This window comes from Alternaria rosae, assembly GCF_020736505.1.
Source record: "Alternaria rosae strain MPI-PUGE-AT-0040 chromosome Unknown BKA58scaffold_3, whole genome shotgun sequence".
NCBI classification, from domain to species: domain Eukaryota; kingdom Fungi; phylum Ascomycota; class Dothideomycetes; order Pleosporales; family Pleosporaceae; genus Alternaria; species Alternaria rosae.
In genome coordinates, this window is record NW_025763572.1 from 3,254,177 (window position 1) to 3,273,642 (window position 19,466).

Below are 19,466 nucleotides of genomic sequence, written 5' to 3' on the forward strand. Positions count from 1 at the left end.
TGCGAGGGTGAGCGGTGGGTGAGTGAGGGTGAGTGAGGGTGAGTGAGGGTGAGCGAGGTAGAGCAGCGTACGGTATGAACAGTCTATCACTATCACAAAAAGATAGCCATGAAACTTTGATACAGACATATCTGTTGAATCTACTCAAGCGTCTTCTCCTATCATCTACAAAATCTAGAGCATACAACGACCTGAGCACTCGTGCGGTGCAGCCACTCACTAGAAATTACAAAGCCAACAACACCGAGTCACAGCAAGACGTTTGGAGGCCTACAAAGAGACACCATTTCAGCCTGAGTACTGTATGAAAAGTCATTCTGATTGTTTGCATGCTTTTGGACCCGCATGTAGTCTAGCGTTAACTCCATCAGTGCATATTGCATGATCTGCGTATATTGGGCACCTAATAGCGGCATCACCAAAGCCTGTCAGCATACCTTAAAGGCACCTGGCCGCAACACCTCCAAGCACTGGTCAACCTTCAATTCAGAATCCTCAAGGGTTTTGACTGCTACCTAGTGGTGCTACGAAGTAGACAGATCTTGTTGATCCGGTGATAGAGCTTCGCATTTGTTCTTTACATCCGCCCCGTTTTCTCACGTGACGGCATATCATGGGATGCAGTATTGGAGTCGCAGATCTGGCGAAATAAAAAGAGCAAGGTACATTCACCTCATCGCACACAGTGATCAAGCATCTCACCAGCGTCCCAAGTGCTCGCCAGAAACCATACCCTGGACGGTTAGTGGGTAACCAACTTCCAGGAACAATGCACTTACTATGTTTGGGATTGACCTAAGTACCCGCGGGGCGGTCATCTAGCGTTTTGCAGTAGACTGTTTGCAGGTCAGAATAGCAGGACTGTGGTGAGCGGGTGAATGCGAAGTGGAACGTGCTGCCTATGACCCTCATAGAGCACGTGATAGTGAGAGAGTTCAGCATTAGCCCAGAGTTTGCTTAGCAAAGGGGACAAGAGACCCGCTGCTTGACGACGAGATTTGGGCTCGGGGAAACCTCTTCCGAGACTGAAGGTTGTGCCCGGAACGAGGAGGGTAAGAAGCTCTTGAGTAGCGCATTTGGATGAATGCTGCCAAAGTGCAAGAGTGATGACGTGGAAGATCCGCAGCGTGCGGATATAGCACATCCAGGAAGTAGTACGCGACAAACGTTAATCTCATGTCTGAATGCACACTACTGTCATACTCTTCGAGATTTCCCACTTAACGATCCTGGCCTTCCTTTCCAATCTTTACCTTATTCTGCTCCAACGGCCAATGGACCTAGATCTGTCAATGCAGGCAGATACATTCACCTTGAAGACGGTGCATTCTTCGGCGACGTGTCTGGAGGAGTCAAGTCAAGTCGTCGCGACGTTCCCGATCAATCTAGCCACACGTAATGAACATTCATTGATATTTGAGGCTTTCTACCTCGTTTGTGAGACCCAACCAACTGTTCTCGCTCTTGCGGTTCTTGTTCCCGCAAGTCACTAGACAGAGCCCGTTTGGTAGGCAGAGTTCTGGGACCTAGCCACACCGACTAAGCATTTAGTACGCGCCTATTATAAAGAGGCTTGTTCCCTTAACACTAGATCGCAGCGTAAACACATCTTTGCAGAATGAAGACCACAGCGCTTTTCTTAATGCTTCCACTCGCCGTAATCAGTTAAGAGGAGTACAACTGCGTGCTTAATAGCATCCCAGCAATCTCTATCATAGCAGCGCAGGGCACTAGGGTCCCCTCACGAGAATTTTTCTTGCCTCTGTTTGCTAATTGCTCTAATACTAAGCTGAGGAGGCCGCTGCAGCACTCGCTAGGGATGTTGGTAGCCTAACTAGCTTAGTCTAATACTAACTGCTAGCAGGAGTAATCTCTATAGAGAACACGCTACTAGAAGTGGCTAGCTCTTTCATAGCTACAGGAGTTACAGACTGGTTTAGTTTTACGGGAAGTAAGTAAGCGTCGCGTGTTAGTAAGTTCTTTCCCTTGCGCTAGTCCGCTGTGTTGCTATTACGCAGGACGTGATCAGGATATTCAATAGCAGCGGCGCTGCGAACATAAGCAGGAGCGGAGCGGCAGTGCCTATCAGCAGTATACTCTGCGGCCGGTGAGTGCCAATATGGGTGCGCTAGAGACGATACCACACGTAAAGGGACATGGACGAAGTTGTTTAGAGCTAGATTGCATATCACACAACCAGAGAATCTCAAAGACCACGTACATTCCCACGGAATCGTTTCAGTGCTCATACAGCAGCAACTAACCCCCACAGCAAAGTTCTAACGACACCGGCAACGCCTGCAACACCGATGTGGAGGCTCCGACATCTTTAAAGGGCCTGGTGAAACAGGATGCTTGTGCCGCTACATCTAATGAGGCCAGCAGACAACGGCTACGAACGCGTGTCCAGAAGCTCGCAAGCGCTGCCCAAAGATCTCATGCCAAACAACACCCTCTCTAGGTCCACAACCGATTATTATATAGAAGCAATGTTGAAGCGAACGTGCGACGGTCGGCACTGTCGCTGGGTATTGGGAAAGCGAGAGTATCGGAGTGGGAGCATCTGAGAACGATTCCTACAGAGAAGGCTACCGCGGATGATGGCGAGGGAAGGCCCGATCGCGAACGCAAGCGTGTGGGTGGGAAGCAGGTGGTGCTGTCGAGGACGAAGTCGAGAGGGAGGCCGATGCCTTAGCGGTAGGCTTGTTCGTGCCTAGTTTGAAGACTATAAGACGCCGTGTTCATCGTCGAAGGCTGGAGCCGGAGCCCTGTGGGATGCCAGTGGCACTGATGTGTAAGTGGTCAAAACCATGTTGTATGGTGACAAGCGCAGAACCGGTTTCCCCTGGGGTGCGCGCAGATTAGATTGCGCCATGATGTAAGCGGCTGGCTGAATTTCATCTATCATTTGGGTATAGCGTCAAACATCGGCCTTCGTTTGCCCCATCACCATCCCGCGCATCTGTGTCTGGCCGTTGAACGTGACCTGTAGGAGCACTCTGAATATACTCGCGTCGCAAGGCCATCGCTCCAGTCACAAACCATCTTCCAGAAGTTGCCATGGCTATCGTTGGCTCTCTTTGCTGATGATCGATATAAAGCTGGAGACACCTGCCTGCTCACGTGATGGGTCTTGGCGCTGCTGCCTAGCACATGTATATATGTTGACAAGTGGCAAATCCTTCAGGAACACCACACCCGCAGCGACAACCCCGTCCTCAACAAGATTGAAGGCTTGTACAATATTGCAAACGAGTCGCGTAACCTTTTGCTCACAGGAAAGGAAACTTAAGTGATAACACAGGAAGGAGAGATTATCCAGGCTTTAATCATAGCAAATGTTTGGCACGAAGGCGTTCTCACAGATAGCGATGGCGTCAGCTCCTCTTCGAATGGCCTCACAATTGGGTGTGGGGGCTGGAAGATCCCCAGTTCATTCGTCGACGGCGGTGCCGGGGCTCGGCTCGGGACCGCCCCAGCCTGCAGGGGCAGCGTCGGACTTCAAGGGATGGTTTATGCTTGTCGCGTTGAACTCCTTGCTTCGCCATTGATTAGGCACGCGTCTTTGTCTTTTTTCTGCCCACACTCTTCTTGTACTGTATTGATTCATCCGCAGCGACTATTTATGGCCTATCAAAGCCGGATCTGACTATCCACTCGTTCTTTTTCTTTCTTCTTGCGAGATGAAGTCGTACCATACCGTAGCGGATGGCTCTCCATGGACGGAAGTTCAGATAGCCACTGTGTTGAATTGTGTCGACTGGTGCTGTGTCAACAAGGAGATTTTCTGGCCAAAACAACAGGAGAATCTCGAGCGAGGGACGGGGCGGAGTCTGACCCAAAAAAGAGTCGCATCTGCTCTCGCCAAACTTTGTAAGAAACAAAAACCTCTACATCTTTCTTGCATGTGCGCTTATTGTGCCCTGTCTCGCCGCACCCTTTGCAGTGTCGAACACCCCCTCTACTACTACCAGCGCGCACCCTCTCTTAACGCCTCTCCGCTTCTAACTAAACCTTAATATCCTTTTAACTAACTATATCCTCTGCCTCTGCCTGTGATAGGGTCCCTCCCTTCTAGATCTGCTTCTTCTTGCGCTTTTATTACTTACTTGTAGCTTAATTTGCCTGCTTAAGACTAGCTACTCTAGCTTTAAGCAACGCGTGTAAATACACCTTTAAAGTTGACTCTTTTTTTACCTATAAGACTATCTTAATAATAGAATTAGGTAATAAGCTCTTATAGTCTCTTATCCTCTTAACAATTAGCGTTGTTTAAGCTTCTATCTTCTAGGCGTTGCTTAGTATTTTAGGTTACTAAGAGGTTAGCCCTAGTGCAGGTAGTGTTAGCGTATAAGGCTTTACTTTAAGCTTTAATAGCACTACCTCTAGATTATCTAGGACTAAACTAGTTGCTTAGAAGCTTAATATAATGTTTCTCTTTAAAAATGTTACGGTAACCACCGTGGTTCCCCTAACACCTGAACGCACAGATTTCGGGTGGCTCGCCAGTCCACCCGAAATCTGTTAATTGGCCAGCTAAGGCCTGAGCGCCGCGCACGGCCCTAGCTATATCTTTCACCGCTTTGCATTCTGTTCTGTTCCTTACGCAACGTCTTGTATTACACTAGATATTATACGTAGCTACAATTAACGCTTCTTGTAAGCTCTTAAACACGTGCTCGTAGCGTCTTGTGACATTACGTTGCGTCACACCACTATGACTACTCAAGGGCAACCTGACGCGTTGCAATTGATCCTGAATCAGCTAAATGCTATCCAAGCTGATTCCGCTGCATTGAAAGCTAGCAACGAAGCACTACTTGCCAATCTAGCTGAACAAGAAAACCGACACTCTCAACAGATTCTAGAGCTTCGCCAAGAGCTTGAGTCTATTAAGACTAGGTCTGCTCCTGCTGCTACCCCAGCCATTACTCGAACCAGCGCTGAGGGAGATCAAGTTCGTCTAGAAGAGCTATCTGGAATTGGCTCGAATCCTGCGACGCCGCCCAACGCGAACCTGAAGGACCTTCCCCGAACCGACCGTCTGCCTGACCCGCCTCTGTTCAATGGCCGACGAAAGGACCTCCCTGCCTTCGTCCGCAAGCTTAGGTACAAGCTCGAGGGAAACGCAGACCGATACCCGAACGAAAGATCCCGCCTGCTATACGCTCACTCTAGACTTGAGAAGGACGCAGTAGCTCTTATCGACCCGCTTATGGACAAGGATATCCATAATGTAGACCAGCTTGTTACCTTTCTTGAAGCTACCTACGGAGACCCAAACAAGGAGCTGACAGCTCTTAGTCGATTAAGCGGACTCCGTCAAGGAAAGCGCAGCTTCACCTCCCACTTCGCCGAATTCCGACGACTAGCTGCTGACACTGGGTTAAATGAGATTGGCCTGATCGCGTCCCTCCGGAACTCTCTATCCCACGAACTTCAACGTGCAATGGTTGGAGAAGCCTTGCCTAGCGACCTTAACGATTACGCTAACCTGATATCCACGTACGATAATAACCTCCGTTTCCTACCAGACCGCCCACGACGCTACCCTGTAACCCACCCCGACGCAATGGAGATAGACGCATCAGCATACGCCCCCGCTGGTTCCTCCGAACGACAGAAGAGGATTAAGGAAGGCCGCTGCTTTAAGTGCAACCAGAAAGGTCACATCTCTAAGGATTGCAGCGCTCCCCTACCTACTCAGCATATCCGATCCTATAGCGCGCGTGACCACGACCGTACCCAGTCTACTAGTTCTGTCTCGTCAGGATCCTCGCGACCTTCGCGATCCCGAGGACGACGTTCTCGTAACCGATCCCAGAAGGGAAAAGCCTCGTCCCGAGGATAAGTCGCTCCCCGGGACTGCGCACCCACCGAATCTCTGCTGAACTCTGGTCTGAATCTCAGACTGATACCTGGAAACGTTGTATTACAATACCTTGTACGGTTCAACAAGGCGGTGTTAAGAGTAACCTTAAAGCCTTAGTTGACACTGGAGCTACTGGTATTGGATACATTCACAGAGACCTCGCGCGCAACCTAAAACTACGTCAAGACCCGCTGCCCTACGTTATTTACCCGACTGGATTTACTGGAACTGTACTCGACGGTGGAGAAGTGTCTCACACTGTCACCCTGAAGCTACAACACAACAATCACAACGAATCTATACGACTCTACGTCACGAACACCGGCCGTCATAATTTAATACTTGGCCAACCCTGGATGAACAAGCACCGAGTAAACCTAGACTACGACAAGGAAAGACTAATCTTCACCGCTCAACGATGTAAAGAACGTTGTCTTAGAACTACTAGAACTCCTGTTCTCTCTCCTGAGGTACAGTGGAGCAACAACAGGCATGATGAAGCCTACCCTCAAAACCCAAAACTTAAGCATGTGCCACGACAACGGCACGACCACTGGCTACCTAAGATGAAGCGCCAGTTGAACGAACTTGTACCCGAACCTGTACCCGACCCTGATAGTGCCCAGCCAACAGACGAGCAGAACGACTCGTCGAAGTTGCAGCCAGAACTCGACATCTACTGTATAGGTGCTGCTCCGTTTATGAGCCTAGCACGCAAAAGAGGCTATGAAATCTGTGCTGTTAGCATTGCCGACATTGACAAGGCACTAACTGAGAAGAAGCACACCGATCCACTCACGAAAGTTCCTCAGGAGTATCATGACCTGATAGACGTCTTTTCACGAGAAGAGTCTGATAAGCTGCCTGTACGACGGCCTTACGACCACAAGATCAAACTAATACCCGGCAAACAGCACGGGTTCGGCCCACTGTATGGCATGTCTCAGAACGAACTCAAAGTGTTGCGCAAGTACCTCGAAGACCACCTGTCGAAGGGATTCATTCGCGCAAGCTCCTCCCCAGTCGCCTCCCCTGTTATCTTTGTTAAGAAACCCGGCGGCGGACTACGCTTCTGCGTCGATTACCGTGCCTTAAACGCCGCCACTGTTAAGAACCGTTACCCAATCCCGTTGATCCAAGAGACCTTGAGCCGACTGAGCAAGGCCAAGTATTACACGAAGCTCGATATTATTGCTGCCTTCAACCGATTGAGAATTGCTGAAGGAGACGAATGGCTAACAGCCTTCCGCACTCGATATGGGTTGTTCGAATACCTAGTGATGCCCTTTGGACTAGCTAATGCGCCGAGCACGTTCCAACACTTCGTGAACGATGTACTACGCCCGTTCCTAGACGTCTTCTGCACGGCCTACCTCGACGATATCCTGATTTACAGTGAGAATCTCCATGAACATAAGGAGCATGTACGATCTGTTCTAAACGCCCTTCGAGAAGCCGGACTCCAACTAGACGTAGACAAATGCGAGTTTCACCAGACTGAGGTGACTTACCTTGGCTACGTAGTTGGAGTAGACGGAATACAAATGGATCCGAAGAAGGTGCAAGCTATTGTAAATTGGGAGTACCCAAACAACGTTAAGGACATCAGAGCATTTCTAGGCTTCGCAAACTTCTACCGACGGTTTATAGACGGTTTCTCCTACCTAGCTGCTCCGCTAGTAGCGCTGACTAAGAAGGATACTAAGTTCCTCTTCAATGACGACTGCCAGAAGGCTTTTGATGCTTTGAAGCATGCCTTCACTACTGCACCAATATTACGACACTTCGACCCAGACCTGCCAATTGTTATTGAAGCCGACGCTTCCGACTATGTTACAGCAGGAGTGCTGTCCCAATCTGGACCTGACGGCGTCCTCCGTCCGGTCGCGTACTACTCGAAAAGAATGAACCCCGCTGAGAACAACTACGAGATCTACGACAAGGAGCTACTTGCTATTGTTCGCTGTTTCGAACAGTGGAGACCAGAATTAGAAGGCGCTGCCTTCCCAATCGACGTGCTCAGCGACCATAAGAACCTGCAGTACTTCGCCACTACGAAGCAACTGAGCCACCGTCAAGCCCGCTGGTCTGAATACCTATCACGATTCCAGTTTACGATTACATACCGACCCGGCAAGCACGGTGAGAAGCCTGACGCTCTTACCCGTCGCTCTCAGGACCAGCTTGCTCAGGAGGAAGCGAGACAAGCTCGGAAACAGACCCTACTGCGTCCTGACCTGTTTCGAGAACCCGTAGCAATTAGACTGGTAGAGACAGATAGATCTATCCAGCAGATCATCGACGATGAGTACCGTCCTACAGGCGATGGGCTACCTGAAGACCTGTTTATTCGAGAAACGCTGAAGCTGCTGCGCGACGGCGCACGACGGTCTAAGACAGTTACACTTGGTGACTGCGAAGACCGTGAGGGTCGCCTCTACTATCGCAACAAGTTAGTGATACCTGACAGCGACGAACTTAAGATCAAGATCCTGCGAACAGTCCACGATTCCCCATCAGGAGGCCACCCTGGCCGAGGGAAAACACTTGAACTAATCCAGCGGGAATACTACTGGCCCCGACTGTTTGAGACCGTTCGCCGTTATGTTTCTTGCTGCCACGTCTGCCGACGTTCGAAGGCTTCTCGTGAGAAGTACCACGGCCTGCTGAAGCCGCTACCCGTACCCGAACGACGTTGGGCAGACGTCTCTGTCGACTTCGTCGTTGACCTGCCAGAATCCGAAGGATGCAAGAACATCATGGTCGTAGTAGACCGCCTGTCTAAGTACCGATACATGATCCCCTGCGATAAGATGGAGGCTTCCGACGTAGCACGTATGTTCCTGCGCTACGTCTGGTGTAATCATGGCCTCCCTGATACGATAGTCTCGGACCGTGGCAGACAGTTCGTATCTGCTTTCCATGATGAGCTGTGTGCTCAACTAAGGATAGACCCGCGCTTCTCAACCGGCTACCATCCTGAGACAGATGGACAAACAGAGAACGCTAACGCTGCGATGGAACAAGTCCTACGCGCGTATACGAACTATCAACAAGACGATTGGGTTCAATGGCTCCCCACCGCTCAGTTCGAAGCCAATAATACCGTCTCTGAGTCTACTGGAGTAACCCCGATGATGGCCTGCTACGGTCAGAATCCCCGAATGGGCTTCGAGCCGCCTACCAACAAGACACGTCCCGCCTACCAAGCTCTCCAAGCTCGTGAGGTGAACGCGATGGTGGATAAGATGCGCGACATTACTGAGTTCATCCGTGAAGAAATGACATGGGCTCAAGCCCTACAGCAAGAGTACGCGAACCGCAAACGCCTACCTGCGCCAACATACGAAATTGGCGACGAGGTATGGTTAGACGCGCGTAACATCCGAACGCAACGGGCATCTAAGAAGCTTGATTGGAAGAATCTAGGCCCGTACCGAGTAGCTAAAAAGATCTCTTCCCACGCGTACCGTCTCGAACTGCCCGATTCCATGAAGATACACCCAGTATTTCATGTGTCCTTACTCCGGCCTGCTGCGCCAAAACAGGAGTACCTGCCAGGACAACTTGTCCTACCGCCCGAACCTGTTGTTGTAGACAACGAAGAAGAATACTTTGTAGAAAGTATCGAAGACCTCCGTTACAATAAGCGTCGTAGACGACATGAATACTACGTTAAATGGACAGGCTATGACGAGATGACCTGGGAACCCGCTGCAGACCTGAAGGATAACGCAGCCGTAGCTGGTTTCCATAAGAGGTTTTCTGACATCTTGGAGCCACCCGAAGTAATGCAAGAGTAAGAGACATGATCTCTACTCACAGGAGCTCAAGAGTAAGAGGGGGGTACTGTTACGGTAACCACCGTGGTTCCCCTAACACCTGAACGCACAGATTTCGGGTGGCTCGCCAGTCCACCCGAAATCTGTTAATTGGCCAGCTAAGGCCTGAGCGCCGCGCACGGCCCTAGCTATATCTTTCACCGCTTTGCATTCTGTTCTGTTCCTTACGCAACGTCTTGTATTACACTAGATATTATACGTAGCTACAATTAACGCTTCTTGTAAGCTCTTAAACACGTGCTCGTAGCGTCTTGTGACAAAAAATGTCTTTTTAAATACCTATGCAAAGGTAGCTAGAAAGGCTTTTTTATTAATATAGTTAATGTAGCTGTCTGCTAAGATATTAATTTCCTTCTTATACGCCTACTTTAAGGGCGTAAAACAACTTACGTTAAGTAGCTATAGGATATGCGACAAGTATAAGGGTATATAGAGGGTGATAATCTTGCTTTCCTCGCAGAGATTCTAGAAAGCAAGTAACTAGTAGCTCTTGTAGCTATTAAGAATTAATAGCTAGTAGCTACCTACTATTCTTACCTCTGTATGCTAGATAAAGTGCTGCAACTAGGTAAGACTAAGCTTGTTTGTTGTTCAGCCGCTATTACTAACGCCTATTCTCTAGTCCTTAGAGTTGTAGTACTAGGCCTAGTTGTAGTGCTTTGCTTTAAAGATAAAGAAGGGTGGGATAACCTAGCCCTTTGCGTTAATAGCGGCAATTAAAGTTACCTACTCTCTATTACTAGGTGTTACAGGTAACACAAAGGATTCTCTCCTTAACATGGGGTGAAGGGGTTGAAGGCCAACCACGACCAAGTCAGAACGCAACGATGATCGCGGGGCTCGGGGTCACGTGATCAGGATTGGCATCCCGCCAAGACCAGGCCTCCGGGAGGCCAGTGGGGCTAGGGAAGCCACGGTCCTCCCAAACCTCCCTCTGGGATGGGAGGCCAGGGAGGACAGGACCTAAGGCAATGGGTATAAGAATGTGTTGGATTTCATTATTACACTCATTGTGGTCAACTCAAATAGTTCATCTCTTACACAGATTGTCAACTAGTTATTCTATCGTTTATAGAATTGGATTGTCTTTACCTGCAGTTATTCCACGATAACTCTTTTCCACAGAATCGCCAGACAAACCTCACGGACTACCGCTTTAGTCTACCTCGCCTTAGTACGGACCGAGCCTAGAGAAGTATAGCCTAACCCCGTGTAACACTAGGCTAGACCCTAAGTAGTTTAAGACGTCTCTTAGACGCTGTTACTACCTTAAATAATCTTCTAATGCCTATCTAAAAGCTAGTCTTGTTAAAGTTATAGGTGTCTTTGTCTAGAATGCTGTACTTAGCTTTAACGTTGCGTACAAGGTTAAACTAGAAACTAATAATAGCTAGATTACTACATAGAACTCTCTAATAATCGCGCTGTCTAGTTACCTAAGACTTAACCTCTAGCTTCTACTTAACTAGGTTTCTAGCCTATTTTCCTTTAACCTAGCTACTACTATAGGTAGCTAGTAGTTAGTTAGCTATTTTACGTACGTAGCTAAGTGTAGAGGCAAAACCTTGTGCGTTAAGCTTTCTTATATACTGTATAACTGCCTCCTCTTTATGCCTCTGCAACCTTGATAAGTTAGCGTGGGTATTGCGTTGTAAAGTAGTTCTAGCGCGTTAATTACAAAGGGTTCTTCTCCTAACACTATAGGTTGCAGCAGCGCGTTGATTATTTAGATTCGCGTCTGATTTCATTGCTTGAATAGCTAAGATAATCCTGTCTTTAGGAGAAAGCGCTTCAAGATCGGGTTGATAAGCCATGAGATGAAAGGTATAGAGAGAGGTGGTCTTGGCAGAGGGTGGGCGTTTCGCTTACCCGGGCGTTTCGCTTGCCGCTCACGTTATATTAAACTCTCTACTAGTCTACAGTAAAGCCGCTAACGGTAGCGTCCGGCTCAAAGCATCACAACACAACGACGCAGCACTAAACGGCCAACATGCCAAAGCGCGCGCACTCTAGAAGTAGCACTGCTTCGACTGAGGACAGTGACTACAATGCAGAATCTAACGTCTTTGGCCCAACGAAGCGCCGCGCGCATTCCGCTCCGCCCCGCAGCTTGTCGCCATTACCTGTCAACGGCAACCTCGATACTCGGGGGTGTAAGCTGCCTCTGACGCGCGAAAACCTCACAGAGCATACCCTCAGCACATCCTTACAGCACTCACACCCACCGGAGCCCGTCTTAGACACCGGTAGCTCTATTCCCCCATCTGGGCCCCCGCCGTCCATGTCGGCGCGATCTGGGTCGCCAACGCGGAGCGCCTTGGACACGCGCGTCACGCTGCAATCTTATCGCGTCGAGGTCGATACGCATCGCGAATTGCCGGCCGAACTTAGGAGTCACCTCGACACAGTACTGTTGTGCAAGCGAGATGGACCTCGCTCGCCCAACGCCCGCCGCGTCGTGCAGCATCGCCTTGCCGCCTCGCTTGAAAATGAGAGCACAGGCATTCGTCGCCTCGAGCCGTTGTTGCTCTTTGCCGGCGAAGACGACCCGAGCGCAATCCATCCCGTGCCTATGATCTCCAGCAAACTTGACTTCAACCTGTCACCTCCGGGCAAGACGCTCCCCCGATTGTCGCAGCGTCAGGCCGATACCATCATTGGATATCTGTCCAATTCACAGGCCTACGAGTCCACGCTGCAGACCGCCTTTACGCCCGACGAAGAGGCTGCGCTCGCCGACTTTACACTTAACCCTGTCCTTGTCTTCCCTTTTCTTAGTTCCCAGTGGAAACCCGCTACCGGCGAATCGCACATTGTAGCCCACTACCAGAGCGCCCGTGATGGCGCCGCGATCGTCCGCTACCTCGACGAGTTCTACAGTATCGCCTATGGCCGACCTGCGACAGCGCTCGAATGCGCACACGTCTCTTTCACCTGCGATTACCAGGCGCTCAACATCTGGCTGCACTGGCGCGAGCTGGACGCGGCCGGTGATGCGACATACTACATGAAGAGCATCTTCGACTGCACCTTGCGTAATGAAAAGCACCTTCTTGAAGCGCGGGAGCTGCTGTGGAATCACATCGATTACGCGCTAGGTAGCCGGCTGCACTCACTAAAAGACGCACTACCGTCTTTCTGCACTGAGTTTCCCAAGCGGCAATCCAAGACCACCAAGTCCATCGGCTCGTCCAGAGCCTCCGTTCAATCCGACTCCAGAGTCCTCGCCTCGATCTCCCTGCCACCCACACCTTTGTCGAACCACAATGAGCACGACCCAGTTAAACGGTACAACAAGCGGCTGCGGACTGGAGAGAATGATCATGGGTGAAGTCGGCAAATGCGGCATCGCTGTAGCGTGTATCGCATAAACGTTGATACCCCTTGATTCTGTGCGTCGTACACATCCATCTCATCTCGGCGCAACGTTCGGAGTGTCGCTGCTGTAAGTATGCTGGATTCCGGCTCCATCCGCTGATTGTAGCTCTTGACTTTGCAAGTTTATCACGATCCCTGATTTGTAGTAGGTGTTGACTGCGACGATGAAGTCTTTACGGGTTTTAGCGTGGTTTTCGGGACTCCATCACTTATCAACCGCGTACAACACACCAGCACCGCCAGATGCGACTCGGCAGAACCCATTCGCATACCACCTCAATTGGACACCGGCCAATCCTGTGCATGGTATGTTTGGTGACAAGAATGATTCTATAGCCCCGTGGCATTTAGAACCATACCAACCTCCTCACTACCCACCTCACCAACAATGCGGCGTATCGAGTCCAGGCGCGCAGTCGGAGTTCTGGCTTCCGAATGTGCCGCACAACGGGAAGAGTCCTTTCTTACTCAATGCGCCTAACTACCACGTCTACCGTAACGTAAAGGACTTTGGCGCGGTGGGGAATGGTGTCCATGGTGACACAGATGCTTTCAACGCCGCAATTGATTGTACGCACCCTTGTTTGATGCGGGTGTTCACTGCTCACAGTATTCAGATGGTAGTCGATGTGCCGGAAGTCAGTGTAACGGTGGTAGTACTGGAAAACCTGCCCTCATCTACGTGCCGCCGGGAACATATGCCATCTACCCCACCATCCAGCTTTACATCAGCACTCAGATCATCGAAGATGCTATCAATGTGCCGACTCTGAAAGCTGCCTCCAGCGCTTTTAACAATACTGCGGTGGTTGATGGTTACGATAAAGATACGCAAAGTACAAACAACTTCTACATCGGTCTGCGCAACTTCAATATCGATATTACTGCTGCGGATGCAGCCAAGACGATCTATGCATTGAACTGGGCAGTCTCTCAAGCAACCAACTTGATCGATGTCAATTTCAACATGCCCAATGGGAGCAATCACATCGGTATCGAGATGGACGGAGGTACTAGCGGCGGTGGATCGGGCCTCTTCATAGGAGATCTTACGTTCTCTGGCGGCCTCATCGGATTGCAATTCAGGAACCAACAGTACAGCCCGAAGAATCTCAAGTTCACCAACGTCGCCACAGCTATTGCGATTACGCACGGTTTGGTCATCACAATGCAGCAAATCAACTGTATCAACGTGGGTATTTGTGTCGAAATAGGTGCTTAAGGAGCAACAGGTTCGCTCAGTCTTATTGACAGCTGGTGTGATACTCGTGGTATGGTTGTCAATGGCTCCAGTTCCGTCGTCCTGGAGAATATTGATGTCAAGCGTTCTGGCCCACTGTTAGTTATCAACGGAACGACGACAGCTCAAGGCAGCCTCGTTGGGCAAACGTACATTTCCGGACACGTGTACAAGGACAACAATGGTCAAGCCATAGTTTCGAATGGTACTAAGCAAGTCTATCCTGATCGTGGTAGTTTGGCTGATGCTTCCGGACGCTACTTCACTAAGCCACAGCCGCAGTACACAGAGTACCCTGCGTCCGCCTTCGCTTCCGTAAAGGATGCTGGCGCTAAAGGTACTCTTCTCAACTCTAATAAGTGGTTGTTAGTTTGTTTAATTAGAAACAGGTGACGGACAGACGGACAACACAGCCGCTATCAACGCTGCACTCAAAAACAACGCAGACTGCAAGATCACCTACTTCCCGCACGGTGTCTACAGCGTGACAGACACCATCTACGACCCGCCCGGCAGTAGAGTTGTCGGCGAAGCGTGGTCTGTCATCAGCGCTGCGGGCAACAATGTCAGCGACGAGGCCAATCCCCAACCTATGATACAGATCGGCAAACCAGACGAGGTAGGACTGGCTGAACTCAGCGACATGCTCTTTACCGTTTCCGACGTCTTACCCGGCGCCATTCTTGTCGAAGTGAACATGAGAGGCAGCATTCAAGGCGACATGTCCTTCCACAACACGCATTACCGTATTGTCGGAGCAGCCGATTCGCGCACCGAAACGGCATGCGAGTCGGAGACGCAACCGTGCAAAGCTGCGTTCCTAGTCATGCACCTTAGAAAGACAAGTTCGGCTTACATTGAGAACAGCTGGCTCTGGACCGCTGATCACGACCTGGACGGCGCGAATCCTACATCCGTCGGCACGGGAAGAGGCATGTTCGTTGAAGCCACCACGGCTACTTGGCTTGTCGGCACGAGTAGCGAGCACCATACGCTGTACGGCTACACATTGCACAATGCGCAGAACGTCATGGCCTCCTTGATGCAGGTCGAAACACCATACTAGCAGCCTATGCCCCAGGCGCCGTATCCCTGGACACCCAATGCTACCTGGTACGATCCCACTTTCGAGGGCTGTTCAGGCAATATCAGCCAGTGCTACATGTCGTGGTCTGTCCGTATCCCTGGCCCAGACACGCGTTCCCTTGCGCTATATGGCATGGGATTTTGGGTCTTTTCCAACGGACCCGGGTATGCGGCTTGTTTGGGTCTTGATGGTATCTGCCAGGTCAACATTGTGGATTTGGAAGACTGGAAGCCTGGAAGCCTGGAAGCCTGGAAGCGCGGTGAGGCTTTATAATGTTAATACAAAGGGCGTACAGAACTTGATATCGTTTGGTGGGAGTAAGGACAGTACGACGGCTACGCAGGCGGCAAATCCGGGGAGTTCGGGTGGTGTGGTGGCGGCGTTTCTCAGGTTCGACTTGACCAGGCTACGGAGTGACGTGAAACGACAGCACGTTCATCACCCGCGAATGCATAGGCAATGAACTGTAGCTTTGCACAAAATAACAACTTGAGTTGTACGAAGTTATCGTCGAAAAGAGAAGTCGTTCTCCGGAGTACTTGGAGTAAAAGGGATTAAAGTAACTGGTCGGTACATGTGACACTTCACATACGAACAATAGCGCTTGACGATTATCAATCATAGCATTGCTGAAGGTGCGAGCTTTTGTGCTATATCACTTGCAACATCACGGCTTATTTCTGCCTTTAGACCTTCCGCTACTACTACGTAGGTGTGTACGGCGTGTGCTCACTAGTCCGTGTAAAGATTTGCCCTATCTAGGTGCGGGCTCCCTATCGCAAGTACGAAAAAGCTGCTCGCGACGTATAAAGGCCTCCTACTAAAGGCGCCAAAGGATGCGTCGCTACTTAAGCCATAAAGTATGTTGATAGCCGAGCTAGGCGTAGCAAAAGACGCGTTTCTCTGCCGTTGAGTTGGGCAGAGGGATAGTAGTAGTACCTAGGTACTAGCAACGCGTGCCGCTACATCGCTACGAGTTACTTATAAATGCGGAAACATATGCATCGGCAGCATAGCTTAAAGCTTACGCGCTGGTCGTCTGCAGTTGCAGCATCGTATAAAGTTCATGCAACGCAACTCTGTAAGCCCGTCAGGATAGAAACCTTTTGCAAGCGGCGCTATGTCCGCTACTTTGTCACTCAGAAGTAAGAGCAATCGGAGCAGTGAAGCCGGCGAACAGCAGCCCAAGAAGAGTCATAAAGGCATGGGAAAGCGATACAACAGGGGGGAACGCTCTTCGCTGAGACTGAGATTTTGGAGGGTCTGCAGCCGAAGATGTGCGGAGATGAACATTCTTGTTGAAGGCGCTAGGCATTAAGGTAAGTATGATGCGTTCATTAAACGCCTACTGTATCGATGGTTAGCCAATGAGAGTCTGTATGATGGGAGATGATGAGTTACCTGTTTTTACTAGGCTTGTGGAGATTGTATGTCCAGCTGAGTGAGGCACTAACTACCTAGGTAGGTACGTGTGTTGTAGGCTTGCGGACTTCCTCCACGTGGGACGCCTTGCTGAGTTTTGTGTAGCTGATTGATTGCTTAGACTCAGTCTAAGATGATTAGTTTTTGGTAGGCGCAGCGGATCGGCGCTATTTGCCAGCTGAGGTGGAGCCGCACGCGGGGGCGGACGCGGGGACGGACGCGGCCGGAAGAACAACGTGAACTTGCAAAACACTGCTTTTAGGGAACCACAGATTTCATCATACCAGTGCGCATGCTCATGGAGAATTGCCGTTTTTGTTTTATTAGCTAATTGTTTTCCTACTCTTGTCGTGTCAATGAAGAGAAGATGCAATCGTAATCTTGTTGTTCTCCCTATCGCTCGCTTATCTAGTCGAGATTAAGGTTTTGTCGAATCGCGTTGTTTTTCCGGCTGCATGGGACGTAGGCACGTGGCGCGGTCTAGGCACGTTCCATTGCGGAGCAGCTGAACGGACCATGATTGTATGTAGCGTGTTCATAGGACTGGAATTCTACGCGTGTCCTCGGCAATGAAAGCTGCAAATGTTTATTGCTTCAGTTCATCCATAGCCCTAGGGGGCTATCTTGCGCTATATTAATGATGTGTCTGTGATCACTTCATTGCTGGTTTGGATGTTCAGCGATATACGGTTAGCACCAGAGCACGCTAGTGTAGTTGACTAGTCTATATACATGCATGAGTAGAATGGAATGGGCTAAACCGCCGTATGGCCTCTCGGCACCTGGAACAGGTAGCCCCAAACTAAGAGATCGGTTAACCAGCCGTGCAGATAAGGTTGAAATTAGATTGCGACGGGAGGCGAGACCTTCCAGCCCTTCATGTTTAGCGGCAAGCCTCGTTAGTGCTGCAAGACCGACGCAGTGGATGCTCATGATTGATGGGGGTTCAGTTCACCACAACGTTGAAGAGCACCATTTCTATTAATAAAGTACCTTCTTTCACAAACATACCATCCTTCGCTGGCTCGTTCAATCTCGTCCAAGACTTCTCAACCACCTCGAACACGTCTGCGGCGGCCCTTCAGTCGGACAAAAAGCTCAGGGATGTCGAAAGAGGTCACTTTTCCGCCCATCTTCAAAAGCAGTGAAGATATAACTGTTCTGGACTCCGGAAATAAACAACAGCTTCGATCTTATTTTGAATACGAGCTTGATGTTAGCAAAGTCAACAAGATGGAAAAGCACCTGTGGTTTGCAGGGCAGCGCGGGTGTTGTCGTCCTTTACATCTGCAGAAGGCTCTCCGTCGCGAAATAGTCGTAGTGGAGAGCTGCCATCTTCATCTTACATGGCGAGGTGCCATGATATTTATCAAACCATGTCCTGAGTTTCTGCTCGGACACACCTGGGATACATACCTGGAAGCTGATGCGCAATTGCGCCGAAATGCTCTTGGTTTTCTGAGAACTTACGTATCGCTCGTTCGACGCAATAGCGACCTCAAGATCGCCCACGAGCTAGGGCTTGTGTCGACGAACCTCAACTGGGAGCGGTGGAGCCAAATCAGCCGCACAATTGCGCGTGAGCCTTTTCAAACTTGCTTCGAAATCGGGAAACCTGGCAAGACGAAGAAAATATACGATCGGTGGTGTTATGGAGAGCTTCGTCTAGAGCGACTCAACTGGATATTTCGGCTGTGCTTTTGTAGCAAGCGCGAAGACGGGCAACTGCAGAGAGGCTTTTTCAATCGATATCAAGACTATAGATCGTTCCTTGAGCGCAACATCGCTGGGCTTACTATCTCGACAGTATACATGGCCCTCGCACTTACTGCAATGCAAGTTGGACTTGGAACAGATCGTTTGAAGGATAGTGGAGAGTTCACAAGGGCCGCGGTAGGGTTCACGATCTTTTCAATCGTGGCGCCGCTTACTGTTCTTACGTTGACTGCGGCAATAATGCTATACAAGCTTGTGGACAACGCCCTGTACACTCTGCGCAGGAACCGCAATGCTGAGTCGAGGTCGAGTACAAACAAAGGTGTTTGATGAGCGGAGTCTGTAATTCACGGTTCAGCCAAGTATAATGGTGCTCACTGTAGAATCCTAGCTTGGTCAAGATAGACAAATTAGATGCAGAATGAAAGAACAGGTCGTTTCAAGGTACATCATAACGTGATGCGTGAGGTCCGATGGTAGTCATCAGCCTCAGAAGCCTACGTAGTACGCTGTTCAGCGCACGATAGAGCCACGTCGAGCAGCGAATAGTAGACTGCATGTACGAGTGGATAATTCACAAGCTCCTCATCATGCATGAGATTAATCCAGCTCACGCTGATATGTCTTGGCCTTATCTCAGCCGCACGTCTTCTACCTTCGGGAGATTCGCTCCGAACCTCGATCGCTTGTGCCACGTTAATCGCGAAGCGTCTGGGCCCAGCCTGCGGACTAGCGTACTACTAGTTGCTACCTAGGGCGCTTTTGCGGCTGATCCATCGCGTTGGCACAGCTTTCAGCACCACAGATCCTCAAAAGTTATAAACTCGTATTGTCATCCATAACCAACGACTTTACTTCACGAACTAGAACCATATCTGCATTTGCTTACGCAACAAAGCAATCTAGTCT

The 19,466-nt window shown here is 50.0% G+C and overlaps 3 protein-coding genes across 3 annotated transcripts; all 3 read left to right on the forward strand.

Moving 5' to 3' along the window:
* The first annotated feature begins 11,686 nt into the window (after positions 1–11,686).
* Positions 11,687–13,371, forward strand: BKA58DRAFT_138701 (uncharacterized protein). Its single transcript, XM_046164538.1, has 2 exons — positions 11,687–13,159; positions 13,239–13,371. The coding sequence occupies exon 1, from the start codon at positions 11,705–11,707 to the stop codon at positions 13,043–13,045; it is 1,341 nt and encodes a 446-aa protein (XP_046028271.1). The 5' UTR covers positions 11,687–11,704; the 3' UTR covers positions 13,046–13,159; positions 13,239–13,371.
* On the forward strand, positions 13,257–15,999 carry BKA58DRAFT_410326 (pectate lyase superfamily protein-domain-containing protein; the record flags this gene model as incomplete). Its single annotated transcript, XM_046172209.1, has 8 exons — positions 13,257–13,398; positions 13,501–13,662; positions 13,710–14,284; positions 14,417–14,669; positions 14,722–15,380; positions 15,414–15,629; positions 15,667–15,809; positions 15,924–15,999. The coding sequence occupies 8 exons, from the start codon at positions 13,257–13,259 to the stop codon at positions 15,997–15,999; spliced, it is 2,226 nt and encodes a 741-aa protein (XP_046028272.1).
* A 1,869-nt stretch (positions 16,000–17,868) lies between these two features.
* Positions 17,869–18,942, forward strand: BKA58DRAFT_455467 (uncharacterized protein). The gene has a single exon (XM_046174549.1). The coding sequence runs from the start codon at positions 17,946–17,948 to the stop codon at positions 18,885–18,887; it is 942 nt and encodes a 313-aa protein (XP_046028273.1). The 5' UTR covers positions 17,869–17,945; the 3' UTR covers positions 18,888–18,942.
* Positions 18,943–19,466: the final 524 nt, after the last annotated feature.